At 45.0% G+C, this 26,630-nt stretch overlaps 1 protein-coding gene across 1 annotated transcript in view; it reads right to left on the bottom strand.

Annotated features, from left to right (window-relative positions):
* Positions 1-2,480: 2,480 nt before the first annotated feature.
* The window catches only part of SPRED2 (sprouty related EVH1 domain containing 2), a 94,434-nt gene continuing 70,284 nt past the window's right edge, over positions 2,481-26,630 (bottom strand). Inside the window, exons 5-6 of the mRNA XM_075925572.1 lie at positions 6,779-6,928; positions 2,481-6,122 (exon numbers count right to left, since the gene is read on the bottom strand). Coding sequence (XP_075781687.1) covers positions 5,469-6,122; positions 6,779-6,928 — 804 coding nt within the window. The 3' untranslated portion in view covers positions 2,481-5,468. The remainder of the gene's footprint in view (positions 6,123-6,778; positions 6,929-26,630) is intronic.

The following is a 26,630-nucleotide window of genomic DNA, read 5'->3' as shown; positions in this document are numbered from 1 at the left end:
GCCTTGTACATTATTATTCTGCCTGGAAAGAACCAGTATTTGGCAGAACTTGTCTGTTCTCTCTAGCTAGCAAGGATTTTGAATGAATCCCCTCTCCCTGCACACTCATACTCAAATAGTCCTCAGAAAAAGGAATATTTGTTTCTGGTGAAATAAAATCTGCAATTGCATGTTTCCTTTTCCCAAAGAAAGAGAGGAACTTCTATGGAGGGATTCTCTCAGGTCATTTTGAGCCCATCTGTCCAATACTAATTTTTAAATTCAATTTGCAAGGCTTGAGAGCTATGGAAGAAAGCTTTATTCCAAGGGAAAAAAACAGTGGAAATCTATGTTTTTTCCCTCCCTTTCTACTCTTTTTTGATCCCATATTCTTTTGGGGTGCTTTTGTTTTGTTTATAGTACCTAACACAGTTTACAGAAGGCTTCAACTGACTGCCTCAGAAATGAGAATCCCCAGTCTAGTTGGCACCCCTGCTGTTAAATTGTCTCCACAGCCACAGTTTTTGCTGCTGCCCTAGTCTGAGGCCTGCCCTTTGGAGAGTCAAGAGAAGCCATTTTATTTTTTTTTAAATTAATCATTTGCAGATATAAGGGATGAATTGAGGGAGGGGACATATGCATGTGACACCAGTTCAGAAGTCCCTTGCTTGTGCCGTCGTGCTCTAGGACAGGGCTACTCAACACGCAGTGGGGCGGTTTGGGGCTCAACACGTGGCCCATGGGTGGGATCTTTTGAACATGGCCTCCACTGGGAACAAGCTCCACAATGGTGAGCATCTCCCAGGCAGGGGTGAGCACTGAAAGACGCACACGGACAGGCTGGCAGAAACAGACAGATACAGGGTGTCGGTGTTTCTAGCCCCCAGGGAGGAGTGCTGGGACTTTGTGCGAAGTGCGTTGTATTTGTGCCCGTCAGTGTGATAGAATCTATTTGCATAGATTTGCATGTATATACAACCACACTTACGTTGTGGCCATCGTGTCCTGTATCATTGTGGCCCCCAGGGTTCCAAAGTTGAGTAGCCCAGCGCTAGGAACTTTAAAGCTTTGCCGAAATGGTTTAAAAACCACCTGCACAACAAAATGGTGCACTCTCCGTGATGTGATTTTAGAATTGGATCACAGCCTTTCTGATTGTCCATTGGAACTGGCAGGCTGATGGTCGTAGCAGCTGGATGAAAGCAGACAGACTCAAGCAGATGGCTAGCTAGGCCAAACTGGAACACACAATGGGAAACCGGCAAGAGAAAATCTTCTACCTGCAGATTCTAGCTATCTTGGTACATGCCGTGATGTTGTCAGTCCTAGGATTTGAGAGAGACAAGGTGGGTGAGGCAATATTTTTTTATTGGACCAATTTCTGTTGGAGAGACAGGCAAGCTACTTTGGTGGTAACCAGTCTGGGCTGGGTTGCTGTGCTACATTGATAGGACAAAGCAATCAGGTGCCACAGGGAGGCCAAACAAAGTCTGTTGGCACTAATAGGCTAGCAGTATGGGCTACATCATAAAGGAAAACAAATCCAGAAGACTGGATGAGGCCGCATGTGTGTTTTGGGGTTTTTTTTTTGTTTGAATTCTGGTTTTGGTTTCAGAACCCATAAGAGTCAGGTGTCCTGAGAGGGATGGGGCAACAGAATCAGTGAGGGGCTGGGGTTTCAAGAGACCAGCTAGAACTAGCTAACCCCGCTTTCTAGAATTACTGGGATAAAAATCTGGCTCCTGAGGCAGTGTGGAAAGGGTGGCAAAGAGGTTCATGTGCTGACCTTCTAACTTTACCAACTTCTGAGCGATGGCTCTTGGATACACTATTTCACCTCGGTCAGAACAGGAAATAGCCCAAAACTCAGCCTAGGACCTCTAGTTCGTTGCTTCCAGAACGCCAGGCCCTGCTGCTGCATTTCCACCCCACACAGTTGAAAGCTTGCCTGCCAACACTGAAGCTGCAACAGAATTACCTTGCTCTACAGTGGTAGAGATCCAGAGCTTTTTTGATTGTAATTGGTCCTGCTACGGAAAAATCAAAATCAAACACAATGGGAAGCCTGGAAACACAAAGACGAGAGTCCTAGGGGAACCTCCTGCTTCTTTGAGTGGAGATGAGACACTGTGAGACATCCAAGTCTTTGAACAGCTCCACCCCCTAGCAGTATATTGTCACTCTAGACCAGAGAGAGTAAATTCCATGCTCGGAAAATGAGTTATGTTTGGAAACACCATGTCTGGAAAATTCAGTTATGATAAAGCACTGGGTGCCCAGGAGAGGAAAAAAATCCTTTTGGACTTCACTGGGTACAGATTTGGGCCAATGCTGAATGCTATCAAAAATCCCACGCTAACTGGAAGAACTGACAGCATGTGTTCACCGTAATCCACTCCACCAAGTAAACCCTTGGTCAGGTTTCTCTTTTGTGTTACCTGTATTTGGAGCAAAGTTGTCCCCATTCTCATTTCCAGATTTGCAAATAATGTAAGCAGCAGCATTTTCATACGATGTATTTATATTTACATGGGCTACGCTGATCATACATATTAGAAACAATAAAAAAAGAAGTTAACTAAAATGTACATCATACACTTGTATATATATTTTTTACACAGAGGTATAAAGGCTTATAAAAATCAATACAACAGGGTTTTAACTTTTAGTATACAGGTACATTATGGATGTAGGCTTGAGGCACTTTAATTTGTTAATGTGAGAGCAATAGCTTGAAAAAAACCTTTTCACAACTGAAAAAAAAAGTTTTGGTTAATGTGTTGTTACCACAGATACAAAAATAAAATCTGGAGAATCTCTCTCAAATGATTGATGTCAGTATTGCAAAGCTGACTGGGAAAACACTACACACTGTTCAGCAGCAGTGTGGAGATCATTGAGAAATATTTACAAAGAATCCCTCCATTTTCTACCATTGTGCCCTTACACCTGCCTTCACAAAGCAAAGGGAAAGGCGTAACAAAATCTGCAAGTATTACAGAATCCAAAAGGGTTAAGGAAGAGGGATTTTAAAAAAGAGGACATACATAAAGGCTGGGAGTATGTCTGATTTAGTTAAATAAATAGGGGGCACTTAGTAGAGACGCAAGAAAAACTGTAAGATCTCTTCGTAGTGTTGTGCTTTGTAAGAGGCAAGACCTTACAGATGTTCGTTTATATGAAACAACTTTTGAAAAAAAAAAAAAAGAAGATTGTTCTATCACATCTTTTTGAGGCTGGCTTGATGTTTACTAGACACCATTGAGAGATTTGTCATTTGCGATCAGGCACAAAATATTAATATTTCATTTAGTGAACCCAGTCATGTTACACCAAGAGCAAAAGCCATCCCTTTCTATTACAATTCGATTTTTTAAACCTAGACCCAGCAACTGCTGCAAAATCAGTTTACCAAACTCTAGAGTCTACAAGCACGTTGCATAATTACGGATGGTTTACAAAAAAGCTGTGATTAGCTCTCAGAGGAACTGCTGGAACATTCCTACTCGAAAGAATGGCAAGCATTTCTTAAATCTACTTGGCAAAAATAAAAAGTTCCTTTCCTTTAAGACTGATGTCAATGTGCAATAAGAGGGAGGGAAGGGGCATGCACCCACTGGCAATTTACTGCAGAAAAAAAATTATGGCAGGAACAGCAGTGCCAGCTTTGACAAGCCAATCCCTAGCTGCCTCAAAATATTCAGATTGTACTATGCTAGTTATAGCTAACTGCTCTAAATCTTTCTTTAATAAAAATTATTTGGCTATTCCTTGTAATATATTAGAAAAATATTCTTTTCCCAGCTAATTACAAGCCTTGTACACAAGACATGACATTAATTGTTTTGTATTCTCGTCATAATGTATGCATAACACAACCCTCTGGATCCACTTGCTAGATCTGGGTGTGAACTAAGAGGAGGTGGGTGCAGGAGACAATTGGGCCCTGATCATGCAAACACTTAATCATATGATTAACGTTGCCTATGTGAGTAAGTGCTTCTGAAATCAATTGAACTACTCACGTGTATAAAAATTGCACATGCATAAGCATCTGCAGGGTCAGGTCCTTAGGACTCGTCTACACTAACTCCCCCTACTCTCAGTCAATCCAACCGTTGCAACTTCAGCTACACAAATAGTGTAGTTGAAGTTGACACACTTATGGTGTCTTCTACACAGTAAACTCAGCAGGGCCTGCTTCCTTTCTCATTGACTCCGGCTATTCTTCTCATCCTGGTGGAGTATGGAAGTCAATGGGAGAGCGCTTGGAGGTCGATTTATCGCATCTAAGTAGACACAATATATCGACTGCTGGTGGATTGATGCCCGCAGGATCGGTCCTCCATCTAGTGTAAACAAGCCCTAAATCAGGAAATGGGAGTGGCAGTTAAATTTAGACTTTTATTTTAAATACCTATTTAGAGTTACTCTAATATGTGGATTTCAGTGTGAATGTAAAATTCTCATGCACGTGTATTTATTTTATAGAACAAAATTCAATTGAAAAATATTTTAAATCCACCATTTGCCCAAGGTTTCTCAAAATCACAATGGATTATAGTACTACTATTGTGGATGCGCTAGGTATCACGTTGATTTTTTGCATAATACGAAAAAATTTTATTCAACTGAAATATTAGTGTTTTATTCTCAAATAAACACATAGCAGGGTAATGAAAAGTTCCTTTCTGTTATGTAGAATTCCAAAACTGAAGTTTTATTTGCAAAATTATTTAAGAAAAAAAACCCTACATTTAAATTTTCCTTTCAAGTATTGGTCTGAAATAAATGTAGCTTGGACAACTATCAGAGTCTCAAAAGTTAACTGAAAATAAGGCTCATTCCCCATATTAACTTATTATTTGAACTTTAACATCAGAGAAATAATTTAAGATGTTTGCCAAAAGAAATGATTAGGGACTTTAAAGAGAAACTGCAGCTTACATGAATATTTTGGCTTTAAAAAAACGGACAGTGACAGCAGTATTGTGTTGTGGTACAAGTTTGTTACTAGAACACCTTCTATACATATAATAACAGATCGCAGGTTAAAATACTTTCTTGGGTGGGATTTCATTCCATTACACCACATTTCTCAAAGTGCCAATACTTGCTAGGTATAGATGGCATTGCTCAAGGCAAGCTATGGCAAGACACGTCCACATTAGAGATGTTCTAAAATCCACCACCATCCACAGTTCAAATCCGAGTCCTTTTTTAACTGAAAAAAATATAAACATGTACACGACATTCTGTCTAATTACTGATTAATAATACAAAAGTCTACACTGTAGGTTAGTTTGTTAGAACACTTGAAGAGCAAATCAATGCAGAGTGGCCGCTGAAAAACCAAACAAATGATCCAGCTGGTTTCTGGACTCTGTTGGGCACACTGGCTGCATCAAAATATAAAGGATTTAAATGCTCTACACCAACGTGCTCCTTAACTACCGGGAAAGCATCACACAATTTAAACTTGTGTGTAGTCATCCAGCTGCTTTGTGTTTCCCACCACAGCACCTGCACATAACCCCGCAGTGGTAACAAGCCCGAAGGGGCAAGTAACAGCACATACATGGGGCAAAGAAGGACAAGGCGATAAGGGCCATCCACCGGAGGCAAAACTTTTCATCACTGGTGTCACAGGAACAAGGGTCTGTATAGTCTCCTTCTGGATCAGACATACAGTGATAGAGCATACTGTCCGCACACCACATACAGCTGACACGACGGATGCAGCTTCTGACGCGGTCTGGTGCGTCCTGACACTGACCCCGCCTGTTTTCCTCATGATTGAATATGTCCCTGCAATATACACACCGCGATCTCTCTCCATCTTCCTTCCGTCGTGGTTTGAACTTGACAGGCTGAGTCTTTATCACAGCACCCTTTATATTTTCACCCGGGTCAAAGTCTGAGCTGTCTACGTAAGGATAATTGTAATCGTGTTTTGAGGCATCACTTTTGGCAAAACGTACATACGAGTCCATGTCATCAGCATCGATGTACTTCCCCCGCGACGGGGCATGGCGGTAGTCCTCATAACCAGTCATCCAAATCTTTTCCCGAGGGTTAATGCGCACTATCTCCTCATCATCATCTGGAAAGCTGACGTGTCGATAGGGCCTTGGCATTGAATGCTGGAGAAAAGGCAAACAGTTTATTTTTCTATCAATGACTGGCAGAGGTGTTCAATATTTTTGATCACATTACTAAGCATCAGCAGTGCATTTGGGAAATAATTTTAAATCGTTGTCATCTTAGTGGTTTTTAAAAATGTTTCTTGATCATACACATTATTAAAATGCTAAAATTAACTTAATTTTCTTTTTGTTTTTGTATGCTACTGATTTTTGATTAACAAAGCAGACAAACCACTTTCACTTTATAGTGCGCCTCACTTTCTACACTAGCATAGTGGGAACAACCTTTCACATGCTGTTACCCTATTGTTGCAACAGAAAATAGCTTCAGAACCTATATCCCACTTAGACACAAGGAAAGGCATGTTGTTCACTATGCACCCCCAACTGGCTGGACATGTTTGTAACTGCCACAGCGGTCTAGGTCAAGGTGAAAAATCCATATGCCAGCTCAGTGCTGCAGCTGTCTTTTGCAGATAGCACAGATGAATATTTATATTTGAATTAAAAGAAATCCAGCACCTTCTTTTCAATGACAACTTTTGAAAACAAAATTCTTAAGTCTCTTAATATTAGACTTTATACGAACTTGATGCTTGAACTTTCTCAGTAAGAACTTTCCTTTAGGTAAGTGCAATTAATAAGCATCTCACTTGTTCTAGTTGGTAGTGGTCGGAGCTATACTGGTCATGAAGGTGCCCATGAGTGCAAATTCTGCGATGTTCGCAGGATGTGGGAGAGGCTAGTGTCCGCAGAGGCTGTTCCCTTTTTTGAGAAGAATTAGAAGAGCTGTCTGTAGCATTCTATCATCAAAGAGAAGGAAAAGACAATGAATCAATTCATAAATCAATTTATTACTGCATATAGCATTAAGATGCATGCAGCCACTCACACACCTGCAATACTGACAACACACAACAGCAGATGTAAACTTCCCCTAAATGCTAGAAAAAAGCAGATAGATTTGTATGTAGGCCACAGAAGTTGCTACCACTGACAGACCATACAATATGCCATAGGCTATAAGTGCTTGGTGAGAGAACACAATTTCTATTTGCCTAGCATGTCATTTGCTGTAATGCACATTAGAAAGCAGAATGTTCACGCTATAACTCCTTTTGGATGGAAAAATTAACTGCATCATTGAAAGGAATTTAAAGAGGATGATTCAGACAATGTTAGACACGACTAACTGATTTATGCACGAAGAGTAGAGAGTCAGGCTGCAGAAGATTTAGTAATGCTCTCTTGCAAGTTTAAAAAAAAAAATCAAGTGAAACCTTCTTTCCAGTTTTCCAAGCACTTGCCTAATTCTTATGGATCACAAACTACTTAGGTAAAACAATCAACTTTTCTTTTTAAAAGCTTTTTTTAAAAAGTTGTCACCAATGTTCCATCCATGTGTAGAATAAATTACTATATGCACCAAGGCATATGTGAATGTGTACAATCAGCAGAAATAAAAGCTAGTTGTGGGTGCTCTGCTGATCAGCTGGGAGGCATCTCTCTTGAGTGGCCACACAAGCGCACAGCTTAAAAAGGAACACTGGTTGTTAACAATCTTAAAATTCAATGGATATTCTCCACTTTTCAAAAGATATGGCCAGTGTCCTCCCAGCCTAGATCTTGCCTAGAGTCTTGAGCTTTACTGGGTTTGACATTACTGCATCAGTATATGCAGTATCACATCACAACAAATGCGTGATACATCATATGCTACCACCTCCACCAGGTTCTATAACAACACCTGCAGCTTCAGGTTAAGAATATTTCTCTTGAGGAAGAAATTCCAAGGGGGTCTCAGCTTCTCTATTTGATCATAGATCTGAGGATATAACAAATACTTTACGGGCAGAATACTGACTCTGATATGCAAACAATATGCCTGGTATCTTGATTCAGACAAGGATCCCCTGAACCTTTTACAGAAACTGGTTCAATTTTTCACCTTTATTACATATAATCCAGAGTGATTTATTTAACAAGGTCTAAAAGTTCTCTCCCACTTGCATGAAATCCTTCATTGCATCCACACTGAAACTGTGCCAGTATACCTCATTGCACATCTTGGCACACCTGGCAAGAAACACTGGAAAAGTGGAAGGAAAGAAGTCAGAAACAATGGCTAGATACCAATGAGAAACACTGCACTGTTGCATGAGTCTGGAGTTGTCTTCAAGTATCAGAGAAAAATTCCTGTAGGATAACAACAACCCACAGCCAATCCACAGAGTATGGAGTTGTCAATTAGTATGCAGCCTAACACCATTTTTTTTTTTTGTCTCACGATGCCCCGGCATATCATTTTAAAAAGCCCTTCATGCTGCAACTGATGTATGAGCTGGAATTACTGCTGTCTATGCACTAGAAGTCTTCCTTCTCCCATCAGTCACTGCAGGTCATCCGTACGCTTCAAGGGGATTAATTCAGAGATATGTGTGGTTCTGGGGCCGTGTCATTGAAGGTGGAGGAAAAGCGTGCCACATCATTCCAAACCATTACCAGAATGGTCTGAGGGAGGAAAAATATTTTTGCTCAGAATCCTCTAGAACTAGCCCAGTTCCATTAGCTTATACAGGTAGATTTTCAAACCTGCAACTAAAGGAGGCAACCCTCTGTCTACACAGCGTAAGTGTTAGTTTCAGTATTCTCCCACCTCTACTCATCTCAAACTCTAGGACTGCTGAAGAAGTTGAATTGCATGGCACAAGTCCCATGACACTCATTGGTGACCAAGAAATCCCAGGCTTGTTGTCCACATGGACACTGAAGTCACCAAGAACTCTTATTAAATACTAGGGTAAATGCACATGCGAGTTCTCTCTCTCGCTCGCTATAAAAAAACCTATTACTATGGGACAGAGTGACGTCATCATGTCACTATGGCGTCCCCATGGGTTCCGCCCTCCCACGGGCTCCCTGTCCTGGACATTGTTCAGGGATGGCACAATTTGCTCCAGGGCCGCTTGGCCAGCAGGCTCAGGAGAAGCGCCAGGTGCGGGGAGAGGCACCCCGAGTCCCTAGCCGCCCCCAGGGCCCTGCACTGAGCCGCTCCACTGAGACCTAAGCCCAGCCCCCAGACTGCTTGCCTCCCTCCCTCCCGCCCAGCCAGCCAAGAATGGGGCTGCAGCAGCGAGCGGTACATCTGGAAGGCAGGCGAGGAGGTGCCCGGCATCACTGACCTGAGCAGCCTGGGCCCCATTTGCCTGGCGCTGCAGCCTCGCCTTCCTTCCTGCCCCGCACAGTCGGAGCACTAGTTCTGGCTTCTGTTGCAGGGGGAAGGGCAGGGAAGGGAGAGAAAGCCCCGAGCCTCACTGTGAGGGGAAGAAGCACCCCCCCACCGCCCCCGAGCTGGGGGAACAGCCGCGTGCGAGTATGCTCTCCGGAGCCTTTCCCCGAGCTCCTACTGGCCAGATTCTGTCTAATGGGAGCAGCGGAAGGCTGAGCATGGGACCAGTGCAGGGCCCAAAGACAAGTAAGTACCCCACACTTTCTCAAGTCCAGACCATGCTCCCCACTTCCCCTCCTGATCTTCCCCGGCCAGGCCCCCTGCACCGCCCCCCAGCTCTGCTTTCCACCAGCCTGTTCCTCTTCCTGATCTCCCCTGGCCAGCACCGCTGCACCCCCCCGCCCCACCAGCTCTGCTTCCCACACCCCCTTCCTCCTGGCCCCTCCCTTCCCCCCGGCCAGCCTCGCAGCCCCCGACCCCTCCCCCAGTTCTGCTTCCCACCAGCCCGTTCCTCTTCCTGACCCCAGCACTGCTGCACCCCCCACCGCCAGCTCTGCTTCCCGCCCAGCCCTGCATCCACTGACCCCCCCCCAGCTGTGCTTCCCACCCTCCTTCCTCTCGGCCCCCCTTCCTCTCAGCCAAACTTGCGGCCCCCAACCCCGCCCAGCTCTGCTTCCCAACCCCCCTTCCTCCCGGCCAGCCCTGCCCCCCATCCACAATCAAGTGTGTCCAGTTTTTTTGGGTGTCTACCTGATAACCCTAGCCAAGACTCTGCCGCCTCAGCTGCCTCCCACCCCCAGCTGGACATCCTGCCCCCTACCTCCCACCCAGACCTTGTGCCCTCAGCCCCTCCTGCCCCCTACCTCCTGCCCAGATCCTGTACCCGTATCCCACTCACTAGCAGCTCTGTCCCACACACCGAACCCCTCCTTTTTGGCACCACCCCAGTACTGAGGGGGCCCACAAAATCCACTCACCCTGGGACCCCAGAAGAGTTCATCTGGCCTGAGGCCTTGAAACCTCAGTCCTCCCCACCCCACCCGGGCTGGAGCACCAGGGAGGAAGTGAGGTGTTTCAGTTGGGGGCCACATCACTGAAGGCTGGTGGGGTTTTTGGGGGGGCTTTTTTTCTCTCTCACTTGTGTGGTCCCTAACTGATTTTTCTGTGAGTCAGTGGGCCCCAACCCCAAAATGGTTCCCCGCCCCTGCCATTAACAAACACAATGTTGACACCTTTTTGTGTTGGACATAATATTATACTTTATTTTAAAATGAAGCCTGGCCAACAAGACCCCAATTGGAGCCTAACCCACATCTGCAGTGTCCTGTCCTGGGCCCCGATCCTGGGGCAGGACCCAAGTCCAGTCCCCATCTGGCCACAGAAAGGGCTGGTGGTGGCCCCCTCCTGATATGGCACGGATCGGTGGATGGGCCACGATCTGGCTGCGGCAGATGGAGGTAGGGTGGGGAGTGGAGTTTGGCAAGCGTAGCGAGCAGGGGGCGTACCCCCCTAGGACACCTTTATAAAATAAGTGTGCATATGTCAGATACGGTTACTGGGGAACAAAATACAAATTATCCAGCGTCTGTGTGAAAAGCTGTCTCTAGTAACACTGCAGTAGCTTTACTTTTTTTTTTTTTTTTTTTTTTTTTAAATGCTTAACTTATGTTTCCTTCTCGGAATTTGAGACGTTCCTTTTTAAAATGACTCAGTCATTTAAAATTTAAAAGCCTCGTCAATATATGTCATTAGTGAAGAGTAGTGTGTTAATCATTTACTACAGGCCATTTCCACTAAATGTGTTTGTTGCTCAAGAATGGCTAATCAGGTGTCTGAGTAATATCCTGAGATAAGTGCCCATAAGATGTGAAAAGACTACTCCCCCACAGCAACAAAATTGGGCTGGTTACCTTGCCTCTGCTGTTTTTTCAGAATAGTTCTGCCATTTGTTATGCAATATACAGGATGAACGTATATAGAAACTTCAAAGATTCATGCTGAAAATATGAAGCAATGCAATATGAGGCAGTGACAGGAGTCAGTTGCTCAAGTGAAATAATGAAAAGCCTTATCACTTGGGATTTATAAAAGCAGATGGAATAAGGCAAAAAAAAGAGTCATATTATCAAAAATGATTCCTGAATGTTGCAATAAGGTTTTCTAGATTTTATGATTCCACAAAGAAAGTAACCATGCTTTAAAAGTTAGCCAGGAGATACAAGAATAAGAGCCTAAACTTCTGAATATAATTACATTAGCTTGGTCTTTTTTTTCTTCTGTCTCTAAAAAAACAAACAACCAACCCCCCCCCCCAACCCAAACCCCTTTCCTGCGGGGCGATCGAGTGACATCATCACATCACTTTGCGTCACCCCGCCCCCCAGCCTGAGCAGACTCCCCAGAAGGGGAAGCTGCAGCCATGGCTCGGGGTTTCCTCCCAGCCCCTCCTCGGGGAGCGCCCTCAGTTCCCCGCTGGCCCCCAGCTTTCCTGCAGAAGGGCCGGGGGTGTTGGCAGAGGCTTCTTGCTGTGCTCCAGGGCTCTGGTGGTCCAGGACCCAGCAAGGAACCAGCACCTTCACCTGCCTTGGGCCAGGCACTTGGGCTGCCACCTGCCTGGCGCTCCAGCCTCGTTTCCCCTTCCCTGCAAGATTAGAGTGCCAGCTTCCTGTGCACGCTTCCCTGCAAGCCAAATCTGGTGCAGATCCTCGGGGATTCTTCCCCCGTCAGGAAGCTGGCGCTCTAATCTTGGGGAGGTGGGCGGGGAGAAAGATGGTAGAGCACCAGGCAGTGAGTGGCCCAAGCGCCTGGCCCAAGGAAGGCGAAGGCGTTGCTTCCCCGCTGGGTCCCGGAGTACAGTGAGAGGCCACTGTCCCCTGGCTCAGATCCGGCCCTCTTCCAGTGGCCAAGAGACCAGGGCTGCGGTAGAGAGGCAGGTTTGGCATGGCCCCGGGAAGGGGAGGAGGAAGAGAGATCAGGGCTGGTGTGGCCCTGGTATTCCCTCACTTCTCTCCCGGCAGTCCATGGGTGGGAGGGTGAGAGGCTGGGGCTGGCCTAGCTCTTCCCCTCCCCTTTCCCAGAGGCCAGGCGGGGCTGGCACAAACCTGGCCCTCTCTGATGGCCAGGGGGAGAGCCATGCCTGCCTACTCCCAGAGATAGGTGGGCTGGCAAGCACAGCAAGCAGGGAGCACAGCTGCCTAATTCTTTTTAAGTATAAAACATTACTGTCTGACCAGTTCTCTGTGTTGCTTCACCCTGCTTTGCTCACTTCCCTATGCTATACAACACCATGCTGAACCACCCATGTCTGGTTCGGAATGTGGGCAGAGACAGAATGCTTTATATCAGGGGTGGAGAACCTCATGCCTGGGGGCGGGATATGGCCCCTGGCTTGCCTGGATCCCTCACAGCATTGGGGAGCCTGTGCTGGCACTCCAGCCCCCTGCCACCTACCCGCAGGGCTGGAGCACACAAAACCAACTAGACTGGGCCCCCCATGGCTTTGGAGTGCAAGGGGAATGTGAGGTGTGTCTTTCTCCTTCTCAGTCAGGAGTTTCTCACTACTGTGCAGCCCCCGACTGATTTTTCTATGGGTCAGCAGCCCCCGACCCAAAAAAGGTTCCCCACCCCTGCTTTAGATGATGGAATTTCTCTTCTTTCCTCAGGAAGAAATTCCTTCCAGCTACCATTCACCTGCCCCCTTTTTTAACTTCTGAAAAGTGGGCATGCTAGAGGAGAGCCAACTTACTGGTACACATCCTTGTGCCCAAGACCCAGACCACGTCAGACCTTGAAGAGCACAATACTTTCAAATTTACAGGCATTAGAATCCAGTAAGAGAACCACACTCTCACATCCCCTTCTCTCTGCCCGTCTCGGTCTTATCGCTGAGGCATCCCAGAACTCCACCAGCCACCACCATTCTCAAGACAGGAGGAAGATGCATTGAGACACTTCCGTGTTTGTCCCCCAGTCCCAATTTTCATGTTGGGAAGGATGAGCCAAATGAATCAGTCCTTTTCATAAACAAGTTATTCCTCTTTCCACCAGCCTCCAAAGTAGCTACAGGGATGGGAGGGCACACTCTGAGGTTCCATTTTGTGTGCTTGTGTGTCCCTCTGCCAAGAGAGACAAAGGGTGTGTCTAGACTACATGCCTCCTTCGACGGAGGCATGTAGATTAGCCAGATCGGAAGAGGGAAATGAAGCCGCGATTAAAATAATCGCGGCTTCATTTAAATTTAAATGGCTGCCCCGATCTGCCGATCAGCTGTTTGTCGGCAGATCGGGGCAGTCTGGACGCGACGCGCCGACAAAGAAGCCTTTCTTCATCGGCACAGGTAAGCCTCGTGAAACCAGGCTTACCTGTGCCGATGAAGAAAGGCTTCTTTGTCGGCGCGTCGCGTCCAGACTGCCCCGATCTGCCGACAAACAGCTGATCGGCAGATCGGGGCAGCCATTTAAATTTAAATGAAGCCGCGATTATTTTAATCGCGGCTTCATTTCCCTCTTCCGATCTGGCTAATCTACATGCCTCCGTCGAAGGAGGCATGTAGTCTAGACACACCCAAAGAAAGGGCTAAAGAAAGTGAGTCTTCTCTGCCTTCCCCTCCCCCACTGTGGTCAAGGAAGCTATACTATCGCATGTGTTCGAACTTGTATTGATGTAGGTGCCTTCAAATGTCAGAAAACACGATCACTGCAGGATAACATACAAAAAGATGGGTACTCAGCAGGGTGGATAAGGAAGACTGCGTGACTAACATCCTCTAGAGCCGTGGTGTCCAACATGCTAGCCACTAACAACATGTGGCTATCTGGCCGGTTGAGTGTGGCTAGTTCACTACAGCAGTAGCCACTACAGTGGCTACCACTTCAGAACTGGTTGGACATCACTGCTCTAGAGGGACACCGTAAGTTTGAGGCCTGCTTCATTCCCAAACAGGAGCAACAGCAGGTGATTAATCAGTAGGCTTATGCAGAGTGTATTGGTAGAGTCATATATGATGATTAAATAGCACTGCGAGTATTGTTCTGTTTATTTGCCACAGTGAAATAAAAATTAAAAAAAGACTCGCTTGCTACATATTGACCTCCTGTGGCTCAGCAAATTCTCTGGTTCAGCATCAGTCAGGTCCCGAGGGTGCCAGACTACAGAGGTTTGACCTGTATTTACTGCATGATTAGTATATGAGTAAGCGCACAAGCAAGTACTTTCAGTATTGAATTTTTTTAGGCAGTGGAAGAGCATTCCAGTGACAGCTTATGACAGTCTGTAGATCAAGTGCAGAGTCTGCAGATTCTCATTTACTGAGATCAGCTTTAGGATTAGCATAGACAGCCTCCAGGCCTCTTCAGGTGATTAAGTACCCAATGTTACTTACGGGCTTTTCTTTCAGAAATCTGTATAAACACTACTAAAGCAAGAGGAACTAATTGGGAACAGAGAACTAGTGCGCATGCGTGCGCGCACGCGTGCGCACACACACACACACGTTGTTTTGTGTCCATCTACTGCATGCACACGCGCACACACACACAAGTTGTGTGTCCATTTACTGGTAGGAGCAGTTAACAAAAGAGATAATGGTACAAAACTGGCTACAGTATTTGGTGGGAACCGTCATTCTAAGAAAAACTGGAAAAACTAAAAAAGCTCAACAAAACTAAGTTAGCTGAGCTACAAAAACTGTGCATCCACCCCAACATTAAAGCCTTTGCTCTTTATAGCTTAAAAAACCCATGCATTCAGCTATGCACAGTTCAGCCAGCTGAAGTGATACTTTAAATCAATAAGAGGGTCATTTATTTAATTATAATGATCCACATTATTTTAGCTGGAATCCATCACCAAAATAGAACTCAACAGCTGATGCAAACTTTTAAAATACTCTCACTGCAAATCTTGCAAATATGCCAAGCTTTGTTTAAAAAGGCAGTAGTATTTATTATTACTAGCTTTTTTTTTCAGAAATAAGCAGAGGAGGAGGATGTAACTGCCTACTTATGACAACTTCTGATTTGGTTTTCATAAAACATTTACAAGATGCAGGGAAATCAGACCCTTAACAAACCTCATGAAGCAGGTACATGAGGGAGGAGGATTATTAGATGAAGTCATTTACAATAGATTTCTACTCTATACAGAGCTAAATTTTCAATCCTCCATTCTCAAATATCTGATGACATGTATTCTTCCTCTCCCTCTTTTAGCAACGTGTCCATGGAAAAAATTGATTACCATGCAATATTACAAGTAATCCTCTTCCATATCCTTAGTGAACCACATGAAAAGAAGCAGGTAGTCGAATGGCAGTGCTTGCCACTAAAAGAAATGGCTCTAGGTTAAAAAAAAATTGTTTGGCTGCTGACTCATCAAGACACTTTAATTGTTTAGTTTTATTAAATGTTGCAGACAATTTGTACCCTTTTAATAACTTTCTGCAACATTTAAGAGAATAAAACCAAATTATAGTTGGTTTAACAACGTTCACGTGTACATTTCCAAGCAGACTAAACTCTCTGCAGGTTTTCTTTAAGTTACAAGGAACAATGGATTGTCTATGTTTAAACCAGGATTTCTCTATGTTTAAATAGCATGTGGAAATTATAATCTCTCTCCTGAAGAGCGGTGGTTAGATAGTCATTTGCCCTGTGGCTCTGAATCAACCCTCTTCCTGTCATCACTAAGACAGATGGTCCAAGCTAGCCCCAAGAGGCAAATTCCCCTTTCCCCCACTAGGGGCCAGGATGCCACGGCCAGACCCAGCGTCATCCACCAATTCCAGATTTTGCTTCCCTCCAGCATTCCCCTCAGGCTTCACTAACATTGTTGTGTTATACACTGAAAGGCAATTCCCTAATCCTTTTTACTGTGGTAACAGGAAGTTGTCAATCATCTCCTTGTCAGGCTGCCAAGACTGCCTCTCTTTCAAACCATGTTTACATGCTAAGCGTGGCCTGCTCAGTGTGTCACCTTCCAGAGCAGAAGGCAGCACTGAATGAAGAGCAAGCAGCAGACATTTCTGACTGCTCCTCAGTGCCGACTGCTAGCTCGTTTCATTCTAAAATAGGTGCGCCACAGCCAAGGAAACGAATGAAGCCTGTTTTAACATACCATATATTCCGGCGTACAAGACGACCTCTGAAGTTAAAAAACATCCCCCAAAAATCGGGGGTCGTCTTGTACGCCGGATGCCCCGCCGCCGGAGCCCCTCCGGGGCTTTGAAAGCCTCGGGGGAAGCCGGCGGCGGGGCATCCCAGGCGCGCATGGGCTGCCCCCCCTCCGGAGCCCCTCCGCGACGGCGCGGAGGGGCTCCGGCGGGGGGGCAGCCCATGCGCGCCTGGGATGCCCCGCCGCCGGCTTCCCCCGAGGCTTTCAAAGCCGCGGAGGGGCTCCGGCGGGGCGGCAGCCCATGCGCGCCTGGGATGCCCCCCCGCCGGCTTCCCCCGAGGCTTTCAAAGCCGCGGAGGGGCTCCGGCGGGGAGGGGGGCAGCCCAGGCGCTCCTGGCGGCTTTGCTCCCGGTGCCTCTGGTCTGCTGGGGACCATCTCCAGCAGACCAGGGACACCGGGAGCAAAGGAGGCGGAGGGGCGCTGGGGTATAAGATGAAACCCTATCTTTTAATTAAAAAGATAGGGGGTCGTCTTATACGCCCAGTCGCCCTATACGCCGGAAAATACGGTACTCGCATAATGGATCAGCATTAACAAACTTATCTTCTTAGTAAGAACAACTTCCTTAGTTAGACATAGTATGTAACAGAAGTTTTCAGCCTTTACTACTTAATGAAATTTTCAAGAATCTCAAGAGCTAAAAGGGAAAACAAAACAAAAAAGTGGTACATATTTTACAATTCAGACACTAGTTTAAAGAGCTGCATCTGACTTGAGGGCAGAAGCAAACCTTATTTTACATGTAGCACTATTATCATTCCTGTTGCTGCCAGCAGTTTGGCTATTTTACTATTTACTCTCATTTAATATATTTATTTCAGGATGCATATTGATAACATATACTCTTCTGTGCAAATTCAGCAGGATGTAAGGTGGGGCAAAAGGCTTTAATTGCTGACCAATTACTGAGCCACAGCCTATACAAGTATGCAGAATTTCTTAATGGGACATCTAGAAGACTTCTAGTCCACTCCTTCTGCTGAGGCAGGATTAAGCACCTAAGTCAGGGCTACTCAACTTTGGAAGCCTCAGGGGCTACAATGATACTCACAGCACATAAGTGTGGTTGCATATACTTGCAAATATATGCAAATAGCTTCTTTCACACTGATGGGCATGAATACAATGATTAAGGCAAGACTACACAACATGCAGGCCCCATTTAAGTCAGTTCTGCTGATATCAATAAAATGCAATATTTACCCGATTTCCACCCATATGACAGCACTTTTAATGAGCAATGACAGTCCAGGAATTTAACTACTAACACACATATCAACAGAAGACCATTATATTGACTACCTTTTTGGTTTGGCTCCCACCCGCAGGCCACGTGTTGAGCCCCGAGTAAACTCAAACCGCACCGCGGGCCGCAAACAAACAGGCTGCATGTCACATGTTGCGTAACCCTGACCTAAGACCATTCCTGATCGATGTTGGTCTAACTCAGGGGTCGGCAACCTATGGCTCACAAGCCACATATGGTTCACTCAGGAGCCAAATATGTCTGACAGCTCGAGCTCAGCCCCCTTCACTCCCTCGATCCAGCCTCGCTCCCCCTGCAAGATTGGAGCCACAGCCAGCTTCCTGTGGGGAAGGGGTGGAGAAAGCCACAAATGGCTCTGCCTGCAAGCGCGCTCCCCCTCCCCCAGCTGGAGGAACAGAAGTGCTGCCTGGAGGCTTTTCCCCCACAGAATCTGGCCAATGGAGCAGTGGGAAGCCATGCCTGGGACAGGTAGCCGTAGAACAGTGCGGGGCGCAGAAACCAGACCCAGCCGCCATCTTGCCCGTGAAGGACCCGCTGCTACCATGGCCACGTCTCCGCTGCTCTGCACACTGCCGCACACCTGCATCCGCCGGAGAGCCCTGTGAGGCTGCTGGAGCCTGTCATTGGCCTAAGCAGGCCCGGCCTTTGGGCAAGGCGAGCGAGGCGGATGTCTTGGGCCCCACACATTCAGGGTCCAGTGCTGCCCAGCTGGCCAGGAGCTGCATGGCTCAGCATGCTGCCTTGGGCCCTGCACACACTCTTTGGCCAGGCCTGTGCCTAAGCACTTTTTTCCTGGTGCTAGCGAGCTGGTTCCTGGCCAGCCTGGAGAGGTACAAGAAGTGCAACTGAGTAGACCGGTTCCCTGGCAAGGCGCGGCCTCCATTCCACACTTGGTGCTTGGACTGCTAACTTACTCCATGACCTATGTGGAGCGATTTGCATCTGTTACAATGAATAAACCCTATTACAGACACTGGGGAAAAAAAGTAAGTATTGCCCAGACCCTGCACCTTTCGCCCCACCTCTCCGAGACCCAGCACCCCACCCTGCTCCTGCACCCTCCCTCCTGGCCAGACTCCCTCCCCCAAACCCGCTTGTATACCCCCCTTCCCACTTGGATTCTGTACCCCCATACCTATCCCACTCACTGGCAGCTCTGTCCTGCAGATTGGACCCCTCATTTTTGGCTCTACCCCAGAGCCTAGGTGAGCCCACATAATCCACTAACTCTGGCCTGAGGCTTTGAACCTCAGTTCTCCCTGCCCTTCCGCCTCCCATGGGGCTGGAGCACCGGGGGAGTGAGGTGTCTCAGTTGGGGGCCACGTCAGTAAGGATTGGGGGGCTTTGGAGGTTTTTTTTTTTTTGGCTTCTCACTTGTGGGGTCCCTGACTAATTTTTCTGTGGGACAGTAGGCCCTGATCCAAAAAAGGTTCCTCACTGCTGCCATAAATAAAGACAACGTCGAAACCTTTTGTGTTGGACAGAATATTTTACTTTATTTAAAAATGAAGCCTGGCCAACAAGTCCAAAATTGAGGCCCAGCCTCCATCTGGTTGCAGTATCGTAACACTCCTGCAACCCCCTCCCCCCCGAACCCAAGTCCATCATACACCCAACCCCCCTGCCTTGAGCCCCATATCCACCCCAATCCAGACTCTGCACCTCCACATCCCCAGCCCCCTGCCATAGGATTGACAGAAGACCACTTGAATGAGAGCATGAAGCTGGATTTGACCAGTTACGATGTAAACTTCAAAGAAATTTGCCAAAAGATGTAGCAGCAGAAGTCCCATTAACACTAGTACAATGTTTCATTTATGCTATTATTAATCATTATGTCAATTATCAATAATATTAAGTTGTACATTTTCAGCCATGCAAATGGGCATTCTTATACGTCTCTTTGTTGACCACTTGTTCTGAATTTAGATGTAGTTTGGCTCTTTGGTTTGAAAAGGTTGCCAGCCCCAGGTCTAACTTGTTCTTAAAAACCTCCAGTGAGGAAGTTTCCACAACCTGCCAAGGTAATGTATTCCGGTGATTTAACTATATACAAATTATCATGCAAATAAAGTTCTCTCCTCCCTCACATCCTTTCCATGCCCCCCACCAAAACACAGCAACAGGATTACTGCTTTAACCAGCTATGGCCCACATATATTTTTGCAATGACACGCTTGTCAAAAATAGGATAAAAGGTGTATTTTAGAAGTGTGTTGGCCTGCATGTTTTAATGCATCAGACCAGTTGTTCTCACAAGACCAGAGGGGGATGTTTTGGGACCCCCAGAGTGGAGCCCAGGCCAGCCAGCCTTCCCCCACACGGGGCAGAGAGGAAGTTCCACCCAGTCCTACTGTATTCTATCCCTCAAACCAGCTCAGTTCCACCCCACATACTGCTTTGTCTCCAGACCAGCTCTGCCTTCATTCCCTCTCCATTCCCAATCGAGCTCCTTCCCTATTTCCAGGAATGCCCTCAGCTCTGCCTTCTATCCAAGGTCGTCTGCTGAGCCAACTATGCAGAAAACGGAGGAGTGTGGGGATAGATTCCACGACTGGTAAGGAGGTGTGACAGGAAAAGTTTGGGCACCACTGCACTCCACAGTTGGTTGACGTGAACCCCAAATGGCGCCTAGTGTTCACCTTGATGAACTAGCACATCCTAAAAACAAAACTTGCCCTGCTGACAATGGCGTTAAAATGCATTAGCTAACACCTTTTAAAAATACGCCTTTAAAAAAAAAAAAACTTACTTTAGAGTCTGACAAACCGGAAGGCTACTTTTAAACAAACTTCGCGTGGTATTAGACATGCTGTAAGCCTCCAAGCAGATATAGGATGTCCGTTTCACTCTCATACGCCTATTTCAAAAAGAGAAAGCTTCCACACAACCACTTCTTCCCCACTTCAAAAACCCCATGCCTAAACTCAAACCTGCAATTATTTAAAAAACCCAGCAAGGGCAAAGAGATTTGGACACTGTTATCCTCAATTATACTTTTTCAGTTTATATAGCGCAAAGGCCCCTTGGGTAATTTTAAATAACAGACGGATTAGACAGAAGTACAAGGTCAGGTTCTCCAGTTGGCTAAGTTTATTTCAGTGCTAATGCAGCACAACATGAACTGAAAATGGCTGGTTCAGCTAAGTTGCTCCTTTCTCCAACTATGTTTCCACCCAGCTCAGAATTTGTCTGTCAGTGTAAAGGAGTCTTCAGGTGTGAGAGTTTGTACATCTCCATAAAGTTTTAGCTACTGCAGTTTTCAACCACTAAAGTCCCACTTTCAATGTGCATCATTCAGGATCACCTTGTGATAAATAAAGTGTGAAGCTAACCTGTGAGAGTGCATGCCCTTTTCAATTGTCAGTGGTTCAGTGCAAGGGTGTTAAAAAAAACCACAACTGTGGCAAAAGAAAAACAAAACCAAAGCAAGCTCGAAATACCCTTTCCCACTGCCTTGTTTGCACAGAGAGAAGTGTTAAAACTAACACCAAAGTGTTTAGATCTCAGATTTAAGTAGGATTATTGCAATACGGACATTTGCACATACAAATTATTTTTCCAAAATAGAGAAACCAAGACACTTTCAAGTGATATATGAAAATGTGACTCTGCTACAACACATTCATTCAAGAACACAACATATTCATTCAAGAGACTACAACTTTGAAAATGGTGACTGTTTAATTCATTTTGAAACCTGGACAGCATTCAAGCACAGGCCAAATTATATGCTTTCTGATCTGAAGGAAAATGTATTTTTCTTTTGTTAAATTTTATCAGATATAGAAGCATTAGCATATGTTGGTTCTTGGTATTCTGAAGAACACCCGAATGCTTCCAATTCTAATGATATATAATAAAGCAATTAAATGCAATACACAAAACCAAAACAACCAGCATATTAAATAGTGGTGCCATAACCAGTTAACCTGAGGTGGTTGGGCTCATGGGGCTGGACAGATGTTCAGCATTTAAAAAAAAAAAAAACACCCCAAAATTCGCACACTAGAATTCAATTTAAAAAAAAAAGGCAAACAATATAAAATGATACCTAACTGGCACTTTGTATTTTAAAGTTTACATGTTTTGGCAAGATACAACTGTAAGGAAGCTTACATCACTGCAAAAGATCACTTTTCAATTTCCTACAGGATGCATCTCAGCCCCACTGCAAACCTGACTGCATATGTACATGGGAAGGGAAACACGCTATAAAACTGTTTTAGAGGCGAGAACCAGAGGCAACAGAAATTGCTTTTTTTTTAGGTTAAAAAAAAAAGTTTAGCACAACTAACAATTATGAATTATGGAAAAAACTGCATTTTAGCAGAATCTATTACTAGAAAGAGTATGTAGACTGTAGGTGTTTACAGATTTGCTTACAAATTCAGCATTGAAAACAAATGCTATCTGTGCTTTTTCACACATATAGTAAAACCTCCGAGTTACAAACACTACGGGAATCGATGTTGTTTGTAACTCTGAACAAAATGTTATGGTCATTCTTTAAAAAAATTTACAACTGAACTTAGATTTAATACAGCTTTGAAACTTTACCATTCAGAAGAAACATGCTGCTTTCCTCTTTTTTGTAGTAGCTTAACACAAGTACTGTATTGTATATGCTTGTTTAAAATCTCTACTGCAGCCTGATTGCATGTCTGGGTTCTAAATGAAGTGTGTGGTTGACTGGTCAGTTTGTAATTCTTGTGTTCGTAATTCTGAGGTTCTATTGTACACCCACACTGATGTAAGACCTGAGTAGGCAGTTTTGTCCGGGAAATGTCCCTTCCCTTGTGTAAAGGGATACAGACAGAAACAGGCGGTGGGCCTTGTATAAATATCCAACTTTAAGAACAGTCATGGTAATTTTGCATGTAAATTAGGCATGCAACTGCTCATGCATTTTCACAAGACACTGGTCTTCTGCCCTTCTGATAATCAGGCTCTATAAGTCATTACCCATCTAGCCTGGGAACTAAGAATGTAAAAGACACAACAAAACACAAACAAACAAACAAACAAACAAACAAACAAACAAAACCCCCAAAACAAACAAACAAAACCCAACACTTTTCTTCATAGGTCCTCTACTTTCTTAGTAGAGCAGAACAATGATCTCCTGTGTCTTCCATGGAATAATTCTGTTAATAATACACCCTGTTATATTATCTTTTTTATTCAAATACACCATGTTACTGGGTCATACTCAGTGTGTAATCCACTATAATCCCCAAGATGGAAATGAACAAGAAAAAGGAAGTAGTAACTGCTGTATATGCAACATGCCTTCAGCCACCATCGTACACCTCTCAATATTCTCTCCTATCTCTTTGCCATAGGGCATTGCCTCTCATAGACTCCTGAGTGGTATGTCAGGAAGCAGTGTCCTAATATAAGAATAATCACTAAACTGAGGATAATACACATACATGAGATTCATTATGAAGATGTAAAACTCGGTGGTCAGCTGGCTGCAACAAATACAGACAGACCTGGAAGAAGTGATGAGGCAGAACAGGATGTGAGCTGTGCTAAGATATAGGAATATTAGGCCAGTATAAGCTTGGCATTCAAGTGCTGGATTCTGATGCACAGGAGTAAGTTCTGTTTAATGCAAAATACCTATGTTCCAAAAATCTTATCTACTTCTAAGTCTTCCATTTTTCTTCTTTTGGTAAGAGGGTTTTTTTTTTGTTTTTAAGAGGAAGGATTTGGGGAGGGTATCCGGTTCACACTCTCAGCTGGTATTTCCAACCCAAACGGAACAGCTGTGGTTTGCATGTGAGCCCAAAAGCAGACCTCAGAGGATGTGGATGGCAGTGCTGAGCCCACTGTTGTATGTACAGAACAGCAACAGGAACCAGGAGCAGCAGCTACGGTTGGTTGCTGAGCTGAGCAGAGCAGCAGGAAGAATACAGACATGCTGCCTGGGGTTCCTCTGCTGTGGCTTTTCCCTGAACTCTGCCCATAGAATCATAGAGCTGGAAGAGACCTCAGGAGGTCATCAAGTCCAGCCCCCTGCCCAAAGCAGGACCAATGCCCAGCCTATAGAAGAGTCAAGGTGTGGAACTTATCTAGTTGTCTTGTCCTTCCTTTGTACTGCCCTGGAAAGAGGCATCTTTCCTTTAGGCCACTACCTCGTAACAGAAATGGAAGAATACTACCACTCAGAGCCCTCCTCCACCCTTTCAACCTTGTCCACAGAGTCCCTTCCCCCAGAACAGACAGACTGCATTGTTTTTCAGAGGGGAAAAAAAGGATATTCCAAATTTAAATGCAACTTAAAAATATCCTATGGCCAGTAAGACGTTGTTTAACAAGCTTTTAAGCGCACTCTTTTTTAAAAGCAGTGATTCTTTACAGGACCTATTTGAATGTGAACTGACATGCTAAATCAGATTTAGTGCATATCCAACTTACATAAATCATTTGAATTATAATACTGGGGCCTTACTGCACTTGAGACCCACATGGGAGATGAAAGTAGGGGAAAGGTTTCACGGAAAGGCAGTGGGATAAGATCTGTTTTTTTAATTATAAAACAATAAGAAACCCTTCTCCCCGCCACCTCCCCCTCCTCCCCAAAAAAGGAGGCAATGTCAACATTTGACATAATCTGTAATGACATGGCAGGGAAGAGAGACCTAAATGCTTGTTAGCAGCAGCCAAAACACATGACAAGCACCCAATAACCTCACAACAAAGATAATTTTTCTTCAGTCTCTCAGATTTAAAAGACTCAACAGTAAGAAAACACACACTCTAAAAACCTTAACTAAAATACAAATACCCAACATCACAATTTTATTCCTGGGCAATGGGAATTTGTGATTATACATAAATGCAAGAGGAAAAAGGATCACTCTGGATGCGTATTTTAGGGCTACTGCAACTGAAAGTTAAGTATATTAAGTGCAAGATTTGGGGATTTTATAGCAGCCTTCAACAGTCTGAAGGGGGGTTCCAAAGAGGATGGAGAGAGGCTGTTCTCAGTGGTGACAGAATGACGAGCAGTGGTCTCAAGTTGCAGGGGTTAGGTCGAGGTTGGATATTAGAAAATACTATTTCACTAGCAGGGTGGTGAAACACTGGAATGGGTTACCTAGGGAGGTGGTGGAATCTCCATCCCTAGAGGTTTTAAAGTCCCGGATTGACAAAGACCTGGCTGGGATGATTTGGCTGAGATTGGTCCTGCTTTTAAGCAGGGGGTTGGACTTGATGACCTCCTGAGGTCTCTTCCAACTTTATGATTCTGTGTAGATCCAATGTATTCTACAGCAGGCCAGACTTAAAATTCTAGAATAGGATTTTATCTAAAAGTATTTGTATGTTCCCCTGTGCACCTCACACTTAATATATATTTATCCTTAGAACTCCCTCTGTGAGTGAGGGATTAATTGCATCCTTGTTTTGCAGATGGAGAACTATGGCACAAAGACTGGACTTCCAGTCCAACAAGAACTCTGTGTGGGAGCAGTAAGGTTGTCAATTCTCCAGGAGTGTTGTGGAATCTCCAGGAATTCAAAATTAATCTTTAATTAAAAATTATGTGATGTGATGAAACCTCCAGGAATACACCCAACCAAACTTGGCAACTCTAGGGAACAGGGATTGAACCCAGCTGCCCAAAGTCCTAGGCTAGTAATATAACCACCATCCTAACTCTCTCTCTATTATAGATTCTGCAGCACCCTTGACGTAGCAGACTGGAGATTCTTCAGCAGTTAAATTTATGTTGAGAGTTTCTGATTAAATATTAAAATTGTCAGTACTGTAGCATGGGTTAGAATTTGACACCAGAGTACAGGCAGTCCCCGGGTTACATGGATCCGACTTACATCAGATCCCTACTTACAAACGGGGTGAAGCAACCCCACACTAGCTGATTCCACCCAGCAGACCAGGGAGACGTGAAGCTAGCGCCACCCCCTTCTCCCCCCCAGCAGACCAGGGAGATGCGGAGCAGCTTTTCTCAGCAGACACCTCAGCTTGAGAATAAAGGACTGAGGGAAGTGAGGTGTGGGAGAATAAAACTGAGCTCTGGAGAAATGTTTGGCTAGAGTTTCCCCTACAATATGTACCAGTTCCGACTTACATACAAATTCAACTTAAGAACAAACCTACAGTCCCTATCTTGTACGTAACCCGGGGACTGCCTGTAACTATTTTACATTAGGCATATTAATAAATATGGGAATGGGAGGGGGAAAAGAGAGAGAGAGAGAGAGAGAGATTGCTGTATTTATAAAATAAAACTACATTTAGGAAATCATCAAAGGGAAAACTAGTGGGGTTTCTTTGGTTTGTTTTTTGCCACAGGGTCCAATTTTGGCACTCAGGAAAGGTGCTTGGATTTATATGATACACAGGTCAGACCAATGTTTCTGCTGAGATTGTGAACAGGTTTCAGAACTAGCGACCACTATTTCAGAGGGTTGCTCACACAGTTCAGAGCTATTGCTTCATGTCCTCCACAGACTCAAGACGACACCACTCCACTGTTCAGTGAAGTAAATTTTTTTGTTTGACAGTCATATGGGATTTTTTTTTATTCTGCAAATGGGGGAGGAGGGGAAGGTTTCAGCTGTGTAATTTCTGTGGCAGTAGAGGCACAGAATATGCTGTGTCCTGAAGTATAAGTGATACTTCCGAACCTAAGAACATTTAATTAAGGAAGGCAGTTAGCATGAAGACTGCATTAGTGGAGGCAAACAGAACAATCCCAGATCCTTGGAAAGACAGTTGCTCCCCCAATGGAAACAGAATGGATGGCTAGCCTTACTTGGATTGCATCTCTTGAGAGGAAAATTTATAATACACAGGGACATGTGA

This window comes from Pelodiscus sinensis, chromosome 3, assembly GCF_049634645.1.
Source record: "Pelodiscus sinensis isolate JC-2024 chromosome 3, ASM4963464v1, whole genome shotgun sequence".
Taxonomy (NCBI): domain Eukaryota; kingdom Metazoa; phylum Chordata; order Testudines; family Trionychidae; genus Pelodiscus; species Pelodiscus sinensis.
This window is presented reverse-complemented; position numbering and strand designations above follow the sequence as displayed.